Source organism: Gambusia affinis, linkage group LG07 (genome assembly GCF_019740435.1).
Source record: "Gambusia affinis linkage group LG07, SWU_Gaff_1.0, whole genome shotgun sequence".
Classification (NCBI taxonomy): Eukaryota; Metazoa; Chordata; class Actinopteri; order Cyprinodontiformes; family Poeciliidae; genus Gambusia; species Gambusia affinis.
The window spans coordinates 23,762,224-23,780,130 of NC_057874.1; the positions used below are offsets into that span (position 1 = coordinate 23,762,224).

Consider the following 17,907-nt stretch of genomic DNA (forward strand, 5'->3'; position numbering starts at 1 on the left):
TGCTAAGAATGCACCCTACCCACAGGGAAACATTGCAATACTTTTCTTCAGCAGAGAAAGTATCACATTATAATGGGATTGTATGTATCCAACAAAAAGTAAAGCATAGCTTGAGATTGAAAGAAAAATGATTCTTAGCTTGAATTTCTTTTCAAATAAAAACAAGAAAAGAATAAAATTTTGAGTTTCCTGTCCATGAACCAATATTTAGAGAGCGAATTTTCCCCTTTGTTTAGCAGTGATGCTCAAGCTTCTACAGAGTGGGTGGAGCGCAACTGTGAACATCAATTCACACACTTACAACATTCTCTTAGGTGTATTTAGGCCTGGACTTTGACTAGGCATTTCTACTCAAACCTACTTCAAGATGATGGAACAACATGTAATGGCAAATTAGAGAGGGAAATGTGCACAATAACTTATTATATCAACACTGAAGTTGTAATCTGTTAGACAGAAAGGAGCAAGGTATTGTCAAAGGAGAAAGTAGCCGGGCAGCATTGAATGTTGAATACCTTGGATATGATGAGAAAATATGGAATATTTTTTAATTTGTGTTAATTCACAAATTTTCTCCTAAGATATTAAATTATTTTCTTTAATCATGAACAGAATACCAGACAGTTTTGGCCCCAAACTTTCAGTGCTCTATCAGAATGCTGACCATAAAGACAGCTTCACAATGAGTGCAAGTCTAAATAAACAGAGAAAAATTCAGGTTTTGTCTAACAAAGGCAGAATTCAGAACTAAATCTCTGAAAACCCACTTTCCTTTCAAGTAAAGGCCACTAGAGCAAATACATTTTTTAAAAAAAAAGAGTGTGCACACTACTACAACCAGTATAGGTTCATTTTTTATTTCATTTGTGTTGTCCTTTGAACTATTACATTATAAAAAATCTGTTGTTGTTCTTGTAGTTGAGAATTGATACAAACGAATGTCTGAAAAAAATACCTAAGATAGGGACTGAGCATCCTCTTTTAAGTTTGTTTCAAAACTCAGATTAATAAACTTGTCAAAGCAGAAAATCTTTCAGGTTGATTCTGATACGCAAAAACGAGCCACAATGTCTTCACTCCATCTCCCAGCATGCATCTGCTAGGGGGAGATCCTAGCTGAGCAGCTAGAAGATGGATAGTTTGATAGCGTGTTTCCCCTGCTGCTGAGTGTATCACTGCAGTGGAGGCTGCCTCTTGATGAAGCTTTGCTGAGGAGTTTCAGGCAGAGGAAAACCTCCACAAGGAGAACAGTGCATGTGATTGGCTGATGACTCTTTACAGGATACCAATCAGACAGCATCCTTCCTGTGTGTTTTCCTCTCCATCTCTGAACGCACTGCCAGCCTGCGCATATTTTTTATGACTGCAGCGCTGCCATGCATGCATGTCGTGCCTCTGTTTGTGTGCAGAATGTTGAAATTTCAAGCAGTTTTTGAAGGAGATGTGGCAAGAGATGTTGAAGAAATAGATGGAAAACAAGAGGTACTGGTTCGATGAAAGTGTGGGGAAACAGACGCTGGGGATAAAATTGCAGGGAAAAAGGCACTGTGATTAGAGAGAGAGAGAGGAAGAAAAAAGAGAGAGATTGTAAGGCGGAGGAAGAGGAGGAGGCAGAAGAGGCGATCTACTGAAGGGAACCAGCAGAAACGCTGATTTTCAAAACCCTCGGCAGCTGCCTTCTGTTGCTGTGGAGATGGGCTGTTGGCTCTCTGGACCATGGATGGGTGACCAAACGGTAAGCCGTTAAAAACCTGCCTGACTGCTAGTAATCCTGCTGTGTATTTTTTAATTAGCTCTTTTTTGAATTAGATCAAATGGAGTCACTTGTGCTTGTGTTTTTTGCTTGTGGATATGTCAGTATGTGTGTATTTAATGAGACTCAAAATAGGCATTGGAATTTCTGCAGGATTTTGCATTTGAATGTGAGACCATTAAACACAATGCCATTTCTTTAAAAAGTTGTGTTAGATTTTGTCTCATTTGCATCATTGACACCTCCCAAGGAATCCCACTCATTCTGCTGCTATCCTCCGTCTTTACATACAGGTGCCATTTTGTGCTCCTTTGCTCACGCTGTATGCAGTTTGTGTGTGCCTGTATGCGTGTGTGTATGCCTGTGTGTAGCTGAATGTAGCGGAGGGTGACTCATGGTTCTGATGCACTGGAGTTAACAATGCAGTTCATGTGTCTAATTCCATGGCTTTTGAGCTGCATGCACTGATATGTAGCAAGCAAAATTAAATCACCTCACTGCAGACCTGCAGAGACATACTCATATTTGTCATGTTTGATGAACACTGTGTGGCTGCCCAGGTGTCCCTAATCCAACCATCTGTCAGAGAGAAACAGAATCTTGCTGCCCAGTTGTGTCTTATACGATTTTGCCCGTTTGTAACATGTATTGTGTTCAAACCATTAAGATAATAGCAAAAAAGGATGATGGAATGAATGCTGCCTTCAAAATGGCAGCTTGCATTCCAAAAAATACACAGTGGCGTCGATGGATGCTGGTTTCCCACAATCCATGACCGAAGTGGAATAATTCCTCAGTGATTCCCATGATGCCACTGAGCAGCATCTGGACATTAGTTAAGCTGCATTCCCCACTCTGTTCATAGCAGTTGTTCCTGGGATAAATTTGTTATGAAGTCCAAGTAGACATAATTTCAATGGGAACTGCCAAAATTAGTAATTACATTGTGTGAAGGCAACACACAGAAGTCATAAAATTTTGGAAGATAAATGGAGGATTAAGTGTTTGTGCAGTTTCTCAGAGAGTTTTTTTTTTCCTTTTTTGAAAAATAGTGCAAGAATCACCTCATATTTTTCTTTACTAGATTCAGACTACACACAGAACTGTGATGTGCAACGTGCAGTTATCTGCCTTATTCAGCCTTCATCTTTGAGTCCAGAACAAGCTGATTGCAGAAATGCAAGGTATTTTACCTACAACATTCTCGACAAATATTGCATACAGCAGCAACCATTTTAATTAGCTTTGGGAGAAAATGTACCAAAAGCAATGCCATATATGGATGTTTTGGCACCCATTTAGGCGGTGCCATTAAAGATATTGTAGCATAGCTTTAGCACATTCTAGAATTCAACTACAGGTAAGATCTTACTGTTCTCTTACTGATGCAACTGGCTGTACATTTTCTGGCCTAAATTGATTCTCTACGTATTGCAGGTTCCTTATATTTTGCAAGTCCCTTTTTTCAGAACCACTTCAAACTCTGGAAGTCCTTCCAGAGTTTGACCCTTCAAAATAGGGGCAATTATTTTTTGCAGCACTGTTTTTGTGTTGAATAGTTTTACTCAGGTGATTAGTTACAACTCTCTCAATTATTCAGTTTGTTATTCAAAACAATCAACCTGCATGTGAGTAGAAAGCATTACATTCTGGCTTCTGTACTTGTCAACTATTCCTGTCTGAGCCTCCAAATTAGCATCTAGTTATGTAATTATATTTAAAAATGTTTCTTCAAACAAAGACTGGCACGCTGTACATGATATCTTGGCATAAAGATCTGTTATTATTGTTACATAAATCTCTGCTTGCTGAACTGAAAGCTCAAAAAGAGAAAAACTGAGTTAAGATTCCAATCACTGCTGTTTTTATTGAAGAAATATTTATTGGTTTCCATTCACTGAATTTTCAACATTCAGTTTTTAACTGTCCTCTTATATTATTTTTTGTCATTCTCATATTCTAATATGAAATTATGCCCCACACTGTAAATGTGGACTTTAATTTAGTTTTTGAGCTTGCCAATGAAAAAAGATGAGATTACTGATTGAAATTTAATCAAATTAGATTCTTTAAATTCCAGTCCTTGTTTCCTAATATTTTTCCATGATTTCCGGACATTTCGTTTTTATCCTCAAGAATTTTCCTTTTAGTTTTTAGTTTACCTTTAAACCAGACAGTTTTTATTCAGTCTAAAATACGTATATTAATCTAAATCAGGGTTGCATAGACTTAACTTCAACTGATGTTTAAATAAAATCTATATTTGGCCTCAGGGCTATTGCTTAGTGGGTAGTTAGTGAAAAGTCACTTCAAGGTAATGGCAGACATGTGATAGATGGGTAACTTAAATAACTCATATGAAGAGGAAATAGAGCAGAGCAGAGCAAATGTTGCCTGTTTGTCAGACACTGAGAAAAGATGCCTTTTGCAGTGCTGCTGTGGAAAACTTTAAAGAGAACAGTTATTGATTTATTTAGTGACATAATATGACAGAGGGCATAAAACTGACATGCCAAATACATTTTCTAACCCAATCAACCTCATACATTCAAACAACTGATGACTATTGTTTTGATGGTGTGGCTTTTGACTCTGCTAAAGTTAAATGTTGCAGAAATTAAAATTGTGGGGTGTGTCCTATATATCAGCCTTGTGAAATTTCCTTTATTTACTTTAAGCCAAGATGGTGAGTAAGATCCAAGGCAATAAGTGCTTTCAATTGCTGACTTTGTAGGCAAAATCAAATTTGACCCCTCAAGGGTTATGAACCTCATCAACATTTTCTGTGTAGCTAAATCACTGGAGTGTCACTTCATTCTTCAGTGTAACACTGGCTGCACAACAATTTTGAAAGTTCTTTTGGTAGTTATTTTTTACAACATACCATACATCCATCCCAGCAATTTGTTCCAGCTCCTCCTTAGGGAATCCCAAGGCGTTCCCAGGCCAGCCGAGAAACATAATCCCTCCAGCGTGTCCTGGGTCTTCCCTGGGACGTCCTTCCGATGGGACATGCCCAGAACACCTCACCAGGGAGGCGACCAGGAGGCATCCTGACCAGATGCCTGAGTCACCTGAACTGGCTCCTCTCAACATTAAGGAGTAGCGGCTCTACTCTGAGCCCCTCCTGGACGACAAAGTTTCTCACCCTCTCTCTAAGGGAAAGCCCAGACACCCAACAGAAAAAAACCATTTCGGTCGCTTTATCTGTGACCTCGTTCTTTCGGTCATGACCCAACGCTCATGAACGTAGATGAGGGTAGGAACGTAGATCGACAGGTAAATTGAGAGCTTCACTTTTTGACTCAGCTCTCTTTTCACCATGACGGGCCAGTACAGTGCCTGCTTCAATGCAGACGCTGCGCCAATCAGTCTGTCGATCTCCCGCTACCTTCTTCCCTCATTTGTGAACAAGATTCCAAGATATTAAACTCTTCCACTTGGGGCAACACACCATCAACTTTCTATAACTACCAAAACTATATAACAATACATCTATGCCAAGTAATCACTCCATATATGATAATAATTTCACTGCAGTATATGTAAAAGTATGTTTTAAAATGATTTACCTTGTTTGGAAAAAAAGTTGATTGGCCAAATGTATTTAAGTTAGGATTATCAAAGCTATCAGGCACAGGAAAATATTTATAGGCCTTTGGTAAATGTCGCATTTATCAAAGGCTATGTATTTATCATATTTTATGATAAATTTATAGCAAATTTATCATACTACTTTTAATTAAAATTATTTTTATTTTGTTGTGTTTTTGGATTGTACAGCACTTTGTATCAACTGTGGTTGTTTTAAAGTGCTTTATAAATAAAGCTGGTATGGTATGGTATGGTATAAAAAAAGAGTAACAATTGGAGTTTCATTCATGTGTGTCTCTGGTTGAAGCAAAGTTATTAAATCATCCTCCAGGAAAGGCCATGTACATTCCATCATCACATACTATCTGTGTTTGTTCACTTGATTCAGATGAGTGGGCGGAGTCTAGCACACCTAAGCCAGCGGGATGCTTTGAGGATTATTGCTGCGAGTCAGCGCCCCATCACCTTGCAGATCAAGGGCCAGAGGAGGCTGGGCAATGAGGGAGACAGGGGATCCTGGGAACCCCTGCCGCTCAACCTGCAGCACCTCAACCTACCTCTTCCAATGAGGGGGGCAGGAATTAACACATCTAGCCCCTCCTACCCAGACAGGTATGCACATGCAAAGGCCTGTGATAAATTGCTCCAGAAGTTATTGTGATAAACAATACTATTGCTGTTTTGAGACTATTTTTAAGTAATATAAAGGTAATAGCAAAAATAACAATACAAGAACACATTCTAAAAGATCAGTGAACTTTAAGTTCTAATGAACATTTAACACTGGAACTGGAAGACAAAATACACAAACAAAACAACAAATAAAATTAATTTTGAAGTCTTTGTAAAGAAAATTGTCCTCAAAACTAAGGGCTAGTTGAGACCAAAGCACCAGACTGAAAACTTTTATCATCCAGTTTTTGGTAGAAATAGAGAAAAACAAGATAAACAATAAATTATGCCAATGGAAATTATTGAGTGTGTTTTAAATTATCATGCAATTGACTGGTTTATTGATTATTGTGACAGGCTTACACTTGCACAAGCACAACATATGTAATGAATTAATGGCATGTTAGTAAAATATTTCCATAAAGAATTGTTAAATTATGATTTATTTATTTATTATTCTTTAAATGACTTTATTTCACTGAATGACAACCACCAATCACTTTGATTAAGATATCCAATAAGATATCTTAAGTTTTTGCAAAACATTTGGGTACTAGTTATGTAAATCACAGGTAAACACTCAGAACAGTCTAGTCTCTATAATTCTGTGATTGGAAAAGCTCTGGTTTCTAAATTTATTTAGGACTGTTTGATTGTTTTGGGATTCACTTCATAGGCTTTAACCACAGCTTTCAAAAGACATACATGATTGTAAAACTGTCTCAAAAGCTGCTAAAATGTTCATTTTGTTTTTTTCTCAGACATTATTATGGCCATCTGTCTCTGCCACAAGATCACTGTGATGGAGGACGGTACAGCTATATGTCCAGCTCCCCACGGGACACTGTGGAAATCAACCATCAGGTGAGGTGAACATTTAAAAAAAGCTCCAAGAAATAAACATTGATGCAAACATATGTTGTATTTTATCAACTTGGATAAAATCAAAAGAAATCAAAGCAATGTTGGAAATCTTCCACAGCACCTTGCAAAACTATCACAAAGGTGTGTATAACTGGGATTTTATTTGTTAGACCAACACACAGTGACACATAACTGATGAGTGGAAGAAAGACATGGTCTTAAAACCTATTCACGAAATGAAAAAAAAAAGTGGTACGCATATTTATTCAAGTCATTTGAATCAATACCTTATACAACCAAGGTTTGCTGGACTTCCAGCTACAATTTTATATTGGCCATTAGCTGTTTTACTCACTGTTTTCATAGAAAAAGAGAATTCTGATTAAATATTTCTTGAAGAGCTTTTTAGAAATAATGTATGAAAGTCAAATAAGCCTAGAGAAGTACTCTTTATGTTTATTCCATTAATTGTTTCCAATTTTCCACTGCATAAATTCTTTAGGATCTTGAACTTGCCAAACGTCGACAAAAAAGAAGGAATTGCCTGATGGGATGTTGCAATCCTGACTCAGATGAACCAACAACTTGCCACAGCCAGGTATCTACAATCTTACCTTTTAAAGTAACGTTTTCCAGTCACAGTCTCCATTCTATTCCAAAACCAATATCCCTTTTCAACCACCAGGGGTAAACTCTGCATTCAATGTTCAATAAAGCTTTTATTGTGATTGTGATTTTAGAATCACAATTTGATTCTACAATCCCACAATTGTAGAATCAAAACAATTGTGACCATGTCTAATGACACTTAACATACAACCCCCCAATTTCACATATAAAATTAGGATGTGAAAAATACTGTTTAGACCATGAGTGTCCAGGCCCTGTCCAGCCCCTGTCCAGTTTCTAGGTCCAGTTTCCTGCTGGTTTTAGATGTTTCTGTTCAAGCAGCTGTTCAAACAGTCAAACTACCATCTCAGCATGTTATAAAGTTCTCCAGAAGCCTGCTAATGAACTATCATTTGATTCAGGTGTGTTGAATTAGGGGAAGAATTAAAACATGGCCCCTGAGAACTGATTCCACTGCTTTGGAGTTTGAGATGCAATTGAAATCTTCAACCACTGCCCTGTTAATTTTTAACTGCAACAATGAATTGGTACTTTAAAAATTTTAAATATTTAATTTCTTTTAAACTAGAATAAAAAAAAATTGCAAGAATTTATAGGCTGGAGATTAGACAACTCAAAGAGTCTAAACATGTTGATTATTGGAGTTGTTCTTAGATTTTGGAGACCTTTTTGCTTCACTAAAACAACAAAACAATCTTTATGAGTTTTTGGCATCCTATTGTTCCACACACTCATCCAGTTTGTATCGAGGAAATACACATGTAACATGCAGTTATTTTTAGCTTCTGATTTGCCTGTTTGTGAACTGTCCTTTAGAATGAGCATCTCTTGTCTTGTAGACTGATGATGAGGATTTCATCTTGGAGAAGCCATTGGGTTACATGCCCCTTCATCATGAGCTGGACAGTGGTCTGGGCTGGACAGATGGCTCCCTCCATCAGGGTGATCTCTCAGGGCTGGAGACAGAGGAGGGAGGTCTGGAAGACTGTCATCCTCATGGGAACTTTGCCACTGCTGGGTGCGGAGGGTTCGGAGGTGGAGGCTCTCCATCCTCAGAGTCTTTCATCTCCTCGGAACTCAGTGATTCAGGCTTCTACAGTGTTAGCACCGGGGAGTTCAGACACTTCCAAAGGCTTCTAGAGAAGAGGATGCGTCTGTACAATGCCAGGATGCAACATCAGGGTGAACCATGTGAGAGACGCGAGAGGCGTGACAGCTGCCCCAAAAGCCACAGAGAGCTGCTCGAGTCGATACCAGAGGCCCTGACGATGCAGCCCCCATGTCAGCACCTGCAACATGGGATGGAGGATGGAGGTGGGCCAGTCATGGACGTCCAGCCTCGTGGACTTTTCAGGTAGTTTGGAAAAAATATTTGAATGATTAGTAACATTAATCTTAATTAGAGTCTTATCCATTATGATTTTTTTAATTTTTTTTAAATTGTGAATCACATGGAAATCATTTAAAACTTAGTGGTAAATAATTACAATTACTCATACTTTTCATCCCAAAATATTTGTTTTTTATATACATATTAAGCAATAGTCATGTTCTGTAAATTTTTCAATCAGTTGTTTATGTTTTTTTTCTTTTTCTGCTCACCCAGTCAAAAGTTTTCATTTATGAGTCATCACACGTTTTATAAATTACTATAACCATCACCTCTTTTAGCATTTATAATCATGACTTTTCAGTAGTCTTATGTTAGATTTATGCATTTATTTGCTCTGTGTATTCTGTCATATCAAATCTGTGCTCATACATCCATGCAGTTATTTTTTGGACAACCTGCCTTGCAGCGCATTGGTGGTTGTTTTAAAAATAGAACTTTCCTTCAGTTACCTGTGTTCAAAACCATGGCTTCATTTTGTCCATCACTAAAACCTTCCTTTACTATTAATTAGTTAATTGGCTGCCTTGTTTAAAAGTAATATTATATTTAAGTAAGTGTTAGGGAGCCTACTGGAAGGACTTGTGCACATTACAAATGTAATGATTCATGAGCCCCTCTATTTACACTGGCATTGCTTTCCAAATAAATAGAGCAGAATCTATTTTATTAATCAAAAATATCTACCCTGTACATATTGAATGTATTTCCATTTGCCTTTAATTTAGTTATAAAGCGACTTTAAGATAAGAAAGTTTCTGTTTTGGCTTAACCTTTAGCCAAAAGGTCTTCATGTTGATCTCATAAAAACTCATAGGAAATGTGTGGACAGAACTCAAATGGTGAGTCCAAACAATTTTGTCAGGAGGAATGAGCCAAAATTCTAACATACTGTTTTTAGAAGCTTTGGAATGGATAGTCAAAACATTTGACTCCAGTCATACAGTTCAAAAGTAATGCTACCAAATACTAAAGAAATACAGGTAAACCTAATACTTTGAATAAAGTAATACAAAAAATTTCTTGCATGTTATTCTGAAATAACATGATACAGATATCTTGTTTTTAACTTATTGTCAGACAAGCTTTCCCAAGTTGTTTAAAGGTGCAGTATGAAACTTTTTAAAGAATATATATTTCAACTCTGTCTTTATTTTGCTAAAATTGTCACTGTGTCGTGACGATATATTATAAAACAGATAATCAGTCTCATAATATACTGTCATACAAATGGTCATACTCCTCCTTGAACTACTATTGCTGTCTGAAGAAATGCACCTCTCCAGACCAAAAATAACCAATCAAAGCCAGAAGGAGGTCTGATTGACAGCAGTAAGACCCGCCTCCTGCCTCAGATTGGTTGTTTCTAGTTACCACTGGGAGAACTCTGAGAAAGCAGAGGAGCTCAGTTTTTTTCACCGATACTGTCACGACACAGTGATAGTTTCATCAAAAAGTTACATACTGCAGCTTTAAAGCCATAGATCTTAGTGCATGTAAACTTCAGATTTTAAAGAAAATAAATTAATTTCTAAAGAGAAATCCCTTTTATTCATTTTAATTTCACAAATACAAATGTCAGTAATTCCAACTGATATTCTTTTTTTTTCTGATTCAGGGTTGATGGTGATAGTTAAAGAAATGGTTATGTATTTTTAGGATGTGTATGGAAACATAATTTCAGCTGCATATATTGTGTCATCAGTTAACTAGAACAATTTTATCTCCAGGGTTTCATCGGTCCAGTTTCATAAAGCTGACCGACCCTGTCTGAACCGCCACAGCTCTAGCAGTGGAGCTCTCTTCAACCCTTCTCACGCCGCAGTCCCACGTATAAATGCCCCGGTCCTCTCCACCTGCAGCACACCCTCCAGCCATCGAAGACCACAAATACCCATGCAGCAGCAGTACAACCACCAGGGTTCAAGCTCAGTTGGCATGCTGAGGAGAAGCAGAACCCTACACCATCGACCGCCTCCGCAGGAATACCGCCGCCGGGCCAGTCACCCAGCATCACCTTCGTATTGTGCTGCAACTCTGCACTACTGTGGAGGTGTCACGCCACACAATGTCCTTCCACCGGGCCTGCCAGAGGAAGGTGAGCTAGATCCTGGTGTGATGGCTTCCCACCCAACAGGCATGGCTCTATCACCCCAACAACACCCAGCTGCTTTGGGACACGTCAGGGGCACCAACTCCAGTGAGCGATGCTATGACAACTCTGGTGGTCAGATCACACAAAATGACTGGTGGCACACTCAAGATAGAAGTTTAATGCCTGAGCCAGCGATGGCAGAAAGAGAGAGGGAGATGGAGAGGGAGCTGGAACAAAAGAGACAACTACAAAAGGAAAAGGAGATTGAAAGGGAAAGAGAAATTGAAAGAGAGAGGGAGAGGGAAAGAGAGACAAAGCTCCAGGAGGAGAAGGAAAGAGAAAGGCAACTGGAGCTGGAAAGGAGCAGAGCTAGAGAACAGCAGCACCTCCAGAGTAATGTCCTCCCACTCCAGGCTGGAGACGTCAACGACACCTGGCCAAAGCCAGCCAGTCGTCAGTCGTACGGAGGTGGAGGAGGTAGAGGTCTCTACAGCACGTTAGAGGGCCACACAGGGGTTGGAACTGCTGCTGAATGTGAGGCAAAAAATGGACAAATAAATGCGAATTCAAGTTATAATGCCGGTTCCGGTCTGCAGGCAAAACCAAACCCAAGCTCTAGAGCTAACACAACCTCACGAGTCACAAGGAGCCAGTTGCTCAGAGATCGAGCTCATCAGCTGGCAGATGAACGGAGTGGAATGAGCACTGATGAAGAGACCAACACTGACATGCTGCTGGGTCGCTACTGGAGTCGAACAGAGAGGAGAGAACACTTCCTGTTGGCTCGGGAGCAAAAGCAGCAACAGCTGCTGGCCAGAGGCGGGCCTTTACGAGAAGCTGTTAGCCGAGGAGCAGCATCTATAGGAGATGGAGGCTTAATAGAAAGCAGGGGAGTTGGACCTTTTGCTGAGGGTCGATGCAAAACTGTCCTGGAGCTGAGTCAACGGAAGCTGAGTCGTCTGAGGAATAGAAAGCTGTTGGATGACTGGACAACCGTAGAGGAGCTGCTGACTCATGGGACCAGGTTGGACAACCAGGAGGACATGTTGTGTCCAAGCTCCTTGTTGACAGTCACCACTGTCTAACTGGACAGACACAATCTCTAGTTTAACCTCTGAGTGTGTGCGATGTTAAACTAATGATATAATATTATGTGAATCTGCCTGTTCCGTCTTCCTCAGAGTTAGACAAGAACATGGATGTCAGCTGAAGTAGACATCTAGTAGAGAAAGAGAGTTTTGGGATTGGTGGAAGGGCCACTTAGACTTGGAGTGAAAACAATGTGAAAGAAAATCACCAATGTCTCTTTAGTCCATTCCAGGCAGGTATCTTTCACCCAATGGAACTGAAAATATAAAGCTGTCTTGGGTTTCTTGCGTCACTTCAATTAGACATGTTTGGAATTATCAGTGGGTTTATTATACCATTTGTAAAACAGGAAATACCAAAAGTCTGACTTTTGGTATTTCAATGAGAATTGTTTACTCAATTCAGTTTTTTTCCAATTGCACTTCAGTATCCCTCAATAACCCCATAAGAGTATGACTGCAGTGGGTGTTTTGATAATTGTGATATGGTTCAATGCCCAGGCACTGGGCATTGAGTTGTGTGGGGTCAGGAGCATGTAACAACAAAAAAGCATGTCGGTTCTAATCAAACCAGATTTATATTGATTTTTGCATGTACAGTCAATGGGCAGTGCAGAAGCTGTTAATAATGCTGGTTGGTGTCTGATTCCCAGCTTTCAATCTAGAGCGAAATTAAAAGGCTATTTATGTGATGTTTACAATATTAAAAAACTGGACTATGTTACTCTACCCTGATGCAAACTCTTTGAAACACAGTTTGTTGAAGGTTTGCTTTACAAAATTAGTAGCATTGTTAAATTTCTATAAACTATACAACTCTATCCAGCAGTTGGGGGTTAATGTGAGATGTAGATAGTAAGGCTTCCCCAGGGCTCAATTAATGCAAGAACCATCACTGCTTGACTGTTTTCACAGATTGTCAAATATTATTTTTCCAATGACATTTTTAGTGGATTATGAGCTGCTAGTAAAATCTTGGGGGACTTCATTTATTAACTAATTACCTCCAGTATCTGAAGTGCAAAGATAAAACTGACATCCATTCTCTAATCTCTCCGTGGAAGACAGGAAGCAAGATACTTCACACAATTGTTGTATTGTTCTGTTAGCAAATATGTCTGAAGGGGAAAACTTTACTCTCATTGCTTTGCATAACCTCAATTGATAGCTTTATGTGTGGGTGTGTTACCACTGTATATCACTCCGGTCAAAATGTGAGTCAGTGCATGACGCTTGAAATGACAAACAAATGAGCAAGGTCATATGAGCTGGTGTGTGTTTGCACCATGTGATTCACGCTTCATCCAATGCTAAGTATATTTTACTGAATTTTTTAAACATTTACAAATATTTGGGTTTGAACCCCTAACAGGCCATGGGGTATTTGGAGAGCAATACTATTTTAGGTGTATTTTCTTGTCTGTGCACTTAAAACAAATCACAAATTGCTTTTATATCAATGGCAAAGATACAAATGAACTGTAGCAAAGCAGACAATTACAACTTGGAGATTTGATACAAAACCTTGAAAAAATTATCTTTTTTGAGATCGTAACAGTGTTTAAAAATAATCAGTATAATTTTGTGCAACAAAAATAAAAGTGTGTGGATTAGTGGTAAGCAACAGTTTTTCATGTAGAAGGTTTGATGCTCAACTTTAATCTGTTAAATCATATGCTGCAATGCTTGGCCAGGACTTTATGCTGCACTCATGTTACAAAATTTCAATCTAATCTACATGCATATGACAGCAAATATTCCCCACTTTAAGAAACCTAATTAAGTGATTTGAAATCAAAGCACTCATTAGTAAAAGTAGTGTTATACCAGTCACTATTTTTAATAATCTCTAATTAGAATCTACTGTCTGGACTGATAAATGTTCAGATAATTACCAGGACTACACTATTAGTAGCGTTAATTGTTAATATTATAATTATCATGTCGCTTGCTGCTCCTGCTATTTTCAGCAACCAGCATCTTTTACCAGCAATTTAAAACTAAATACATTGCTGCAACCGGACTGGAATCTGGTAGAATTAGAAACATAACTACATACTGCTAATATTTTATTGAATATTTTCTACTTGAATTAAAAAAACTTTTAATTCAAAGACATGCATGCAGCATAGAATTGTTAGTCTACTTTACTGCCAGGAATTTTAAAATCAGCAGGATGTTTACAGATCTACGCATAAAACTGTTTATGCATGTTTACTCAAATCCTGAGTGGCAGTGACTGAGGAGAAGGGGTTTTTGAGATAAGACGGGAGAACTCTGATAGACTTTACATATGGGAGGATGTGCTGATGTCCACAGCGTCTGCTTTGCAGGTAGAGCTTCAGAGACATTCCACTTCCAGCTGGTGACAGATCCACAGTTCAGGAACAAGTGCAATAATACCTCAAGTTAGTTTTATCAAGGTAACAATGGTGTCGGCTTTTCAGCAAATGCAGTAATTTGTTTTAAATCAAAACGGATGCACAAAGTGATAAGACACCACAAGTGCACAGTAATCTTGGAGTTTGCCATGGCAACAGCTAAGGTCATACAGATATTTACAGTGTTTTCCATGGGAGGGACCTAAGAAGAAAAGAAACTTTTTGCACATCATTTTTATATAAAAAGTTTTCCCTACCTTTCTGTACCAGGGACTTAGGCCAGTGGAACAACTGTAGATAGAATGACAGTGTTTGTTGATGTTTTCTTTATAAAGTATCATCGTGATTTATGAAGGAAAAAAGTAGTTTATTGTGGTTGTGTTGGACATATTTCAATATTTTTCTTGTGATGGTTTCAAAACAAACGTGGACAGTTTTAATGATCTTTAAATATTTTAATGTCATTTAAAAGCTAGTGATATTTTCATTTACTTTTCTTATGACAAGAACACATTATATAAATATTATTGTCTCTTTAAATGGATTTTTGAAATTGAATTTACTGTTGTTTTGTGTCATTATGACATGTACATATTGATTTTGTCACACAGTGCGACTGAGGGTAGAGTTTGAGGATATGATGGTGCCATCTGATGCCTCCAGTGGTTTATCATGTGATTCTGTAGACTTATAGCTGTGTTATGGAGGCTGTATATACAGCACAGGGATAAAAATTGTATTATCGTTAGAATATTTAATACATCATATGTCCTTGTTCATAGATGGTATTTTTGTTTGTTTCTAAAACTTAAGTGTGCTCTCCATAGGTTTTCCAATGTAAAGAGAAATTCTAGTTTTCAGGTATGATTTTGAAAGATTTTGTGCATCTGACTGTTTTAAATGAGGTTGATGATGTTTTTATGTTTTATCCTCTCCATCTTTGGATATTAGCTATTTTATGATAGTAGGCTAATGGAAATGAGAACATGGACAATTTTTTTTTTTTTTTTTTTTTTTCTACCCTATTTTTTATTTCTTTTCAAAATTTTGGAAGATGTCTAAATTTATGACATAATTGCATGATGAAACAGATGGCTTGAAGCCATGTCCCAGGGAATATAGATATATGATATGCTATCTTCTTTTTCTGGAAAATTTGTCAGAAATCTGCAAGTGAAGTCAATTTCAAACAATTTAATTTCAAACATTGTTCTTGCTGCCAACTTTAACTACAAAAAGCTAGATTGTGTCAATTCATTGTCCTTGCTTTGGTGAAACTGTTATATTTGCTACTTTTTTTTTTCTATTTGTTGCATAACCATTACAAAGAAAACTTCACACAAGCTCTTTTGCGCAATATGTGAAGCTGCAACACAAATCTCTTTATGAAAAGATCTGTCACTTAAACATAATGCTAAAAGAAAGAAGGTACACATTTTGTGAGGGTAAATCTTTTTGTTTATGGTTAGGTTAATAACTGTACGACTGGCAGGTTTAGTTATGTTTGAATTTGATCAAAACATTCACCCATTGGTATAGTTTTTTAGGATATAGGGTATAGTTTTTTATACACAGCATTTCTTGATAAAATGAAAGCAAAACTAGATATTTTCCCCAGAAATGTTACCCTCCCCATCTTATTTTCTTTTTGTAAATGTCAGTGCTATTTGCAATTAGAAAAAACTTCTTGTTTAAATAAAAATCTATTTTAAATCTAAATCCGCCATGGCGAGGAAACATTGAATATCCATCAACAATGATGATGTATAGACATATTTAATTAAATAATTATTTCTGTTAATTATTAGGATCTTCTGCCTATAGATGATGAAAGCACAGCATTTAAGATTAGAATATTGCATCAGATCACCAAAAAAGATCTTTAATCTAGAATGGCTATTTTTTTTTTTTTTTTTACATTTTTAATCTCATGAGCCTCATTGGCACACATATTCTAATTCATTGAATATGACTGTGTATTTTATTCCACAAATATCCCCCAATTTGTTCTTACTTTTATTTATTCATATGTCATCTATTCCTAAAATTGAACAACGAACAAGTGGAATCTATTTATTCTTTATTCTGCTTTTATTTTATATAACCTAAGCTCCATGTTCACTCACACCTTGGTAAAAATGTGTACACCTTAACCCTCCTGTTGTCCGAAAATAACATTTAGTGGATCTTTGGGGAGTTTTAACACAGTGGCCGGTCATTTTGACCCGAGGACAGCAGGACGGTTAAATAAATTGATACAAACGTGGTGACAGCCATGTTTGGACAAGCAGTGATTTTCTTAAAACTATTTGCTAGCTTGTAAAAATCTCCGCACATCTGTCATTTTGAAGAGTGGCTTAAGAGAATTTATGTTCCATTTCATATTTATATCACAGAAAAATTGGAAGTAAAAGGTAATGTTTAAGGATGTCAATAATTTTGGTGCTGTTGTTTTCTTAAAAAGAAAGAATAGAAAAATCACATTTTTAACCTTCAGGTTAAATATGCTTAAAGATTAAAATTTTTCAAAATGTTTTAAAGTGAGATTGTGTCGCTTTATTAATATTTATTTATTTTAAGGTCTTTCCCACACAGGGAACTGTTTGTGTGAAGGGAACTGTTTGCTGAATACCTGAAAGAGTCACCAGATAAGCAAATTGTGATTTAACAGTGGCACCAGGTTATTGTACTGTCGTCTCTGGGTTGAGTACATTCTATCTAACATGGCTCCTCTTCCAGCCTTTGTGTAAGCTATCTATTTTTAGGTTGCACTAACATTTGATTTTTATCCATTTATTTTAAGGAAAACAAAAACCCGGGTGGTTAATTGAACAGCACTCAGTGAGTAAAGACTTAGAATCTGACTTCCACTGTGTTTATTCCCATGTTCTTTTCTCTCTCAGTTGTGATTCAAGCAGTCTGAATAATGTATGACGAAGAGTGAAATTTTCTTAACCGCCCACCCCCCTTCACCCTCTTTGCTTACGTTATACAAGGACATGGATGGCTGAAAATAGCACTGCTGTCCTCATGTGATGTGAAATTAAAAGCACACTGGAGCGGAGACACTTGCTGCTGGGGAACGAAAAACACTTGTTCTACTCCATCTGACAATCCCTCCATCCAGCCTGCAACACCAACCCCATCTGTCTGTGCAAGGGTCCTTTTCACTACGGCAAGCTTTTTGAAATATGATTATGTACATGTGATTGTAATAAAGAGATTTTAATTAGCTATGACACTGTTTTGGGTTTTTCATATTACACGCTATTTCTTATTTTAAAGCATTGATTGAGAATCTGTGGAAATAAAGATTAGGGAGATGGCAGGGAGGTCTTCCATACTCAAAAACACTTCACCATATGAGCTATCTGCATACCAGTGGAAGCATTAACCATTTTCAACATGTAATATTTAAATAAAATGTCAATAAAAACTGA

At 37.5% G+C, this 17,907-nt stretch overlaps 1 protein-coding gene across 3 annotated transcripts; it reads left to right on the forward strand.

Moving 5' to 3' along the window:
• The first annotated feature begins 1,353 nt into the window (after positions 1 to 1,353).
• On the forward strand, positions 1,354 to 17,701 carry LOC122833395. 3 transcript variants are annotated; one of them, XM_044120865.1, is made up of 7 exons: positions 1,701 to 1,735; positions 2,838 to 2,937; positions 5,736 to 5,959; positions 6,781 to 6,883; positions 7,386 to 7,481; positions 8,353 to 8,867; positions 10,634 to 17,701. In XM_044120865.1, the coding sequence occupies exons 3-7, from the start codon at positions 5,736 to 5,738 to the stop codon at positions 12,081 to 12,083; spliced, it is 2,388 nt and encodes a 795-aa protein (XP_043976800.1). In that variant the 5' UTR covers positions 1,701 to 1,735; positions 2,838 to 2,937; the 3' UTR covers positions 12,084 to 17,701. The 3 variants fall into 3 exon arrangements, with proteins under 3 accessions (XP_043976799.1, XP_043976800.1, XP_043976801.1); XM_044120864.1 differs by lacking the exon at positions 2,838 to 2,937 and having other exon boundaries at positions 1,354 to 1,735; XM_044120866.1 differs by lacking the exons at positions 1,701 to 1,735; positions 2,838 to 2,937; positions 5,736 to 5,959; positions 6,781 to 6,883; positions 7,386 to 7,481 and adding an exon at positions 7,816 to 8,040.
• The last annotated feature ends 206 nt before the right edge of the window (positions 17,702 to 17,907 follow it).

What these genes read in the sequence shown, in the direction of transcription:
- LOC122833395 (XM_044120864.1), top strand. Translation starts at nt 1,694, where the DNA reads ATGGGCTGTTGGCTCTCTGGACCATGGATGGGTGACCAAACG. An exon ending in AGCCCCTCCTACCCAGACAG is followed by an intron (nt 5,960 to 6,780) that starts GTATGCACATGC and finishes TTTTTTTCTCAG; the next exon opens with ACATTATTATGGCCATCTGT. An exon ending in CAACAACTTGCCACAGCCAG is followed by an intron (nt 7,482 to 8,352) that starts GTATCTACAATC and finishes CTTGTCTTGTAG; the next exon opens with ACTGATGATGAGGATTTCAT.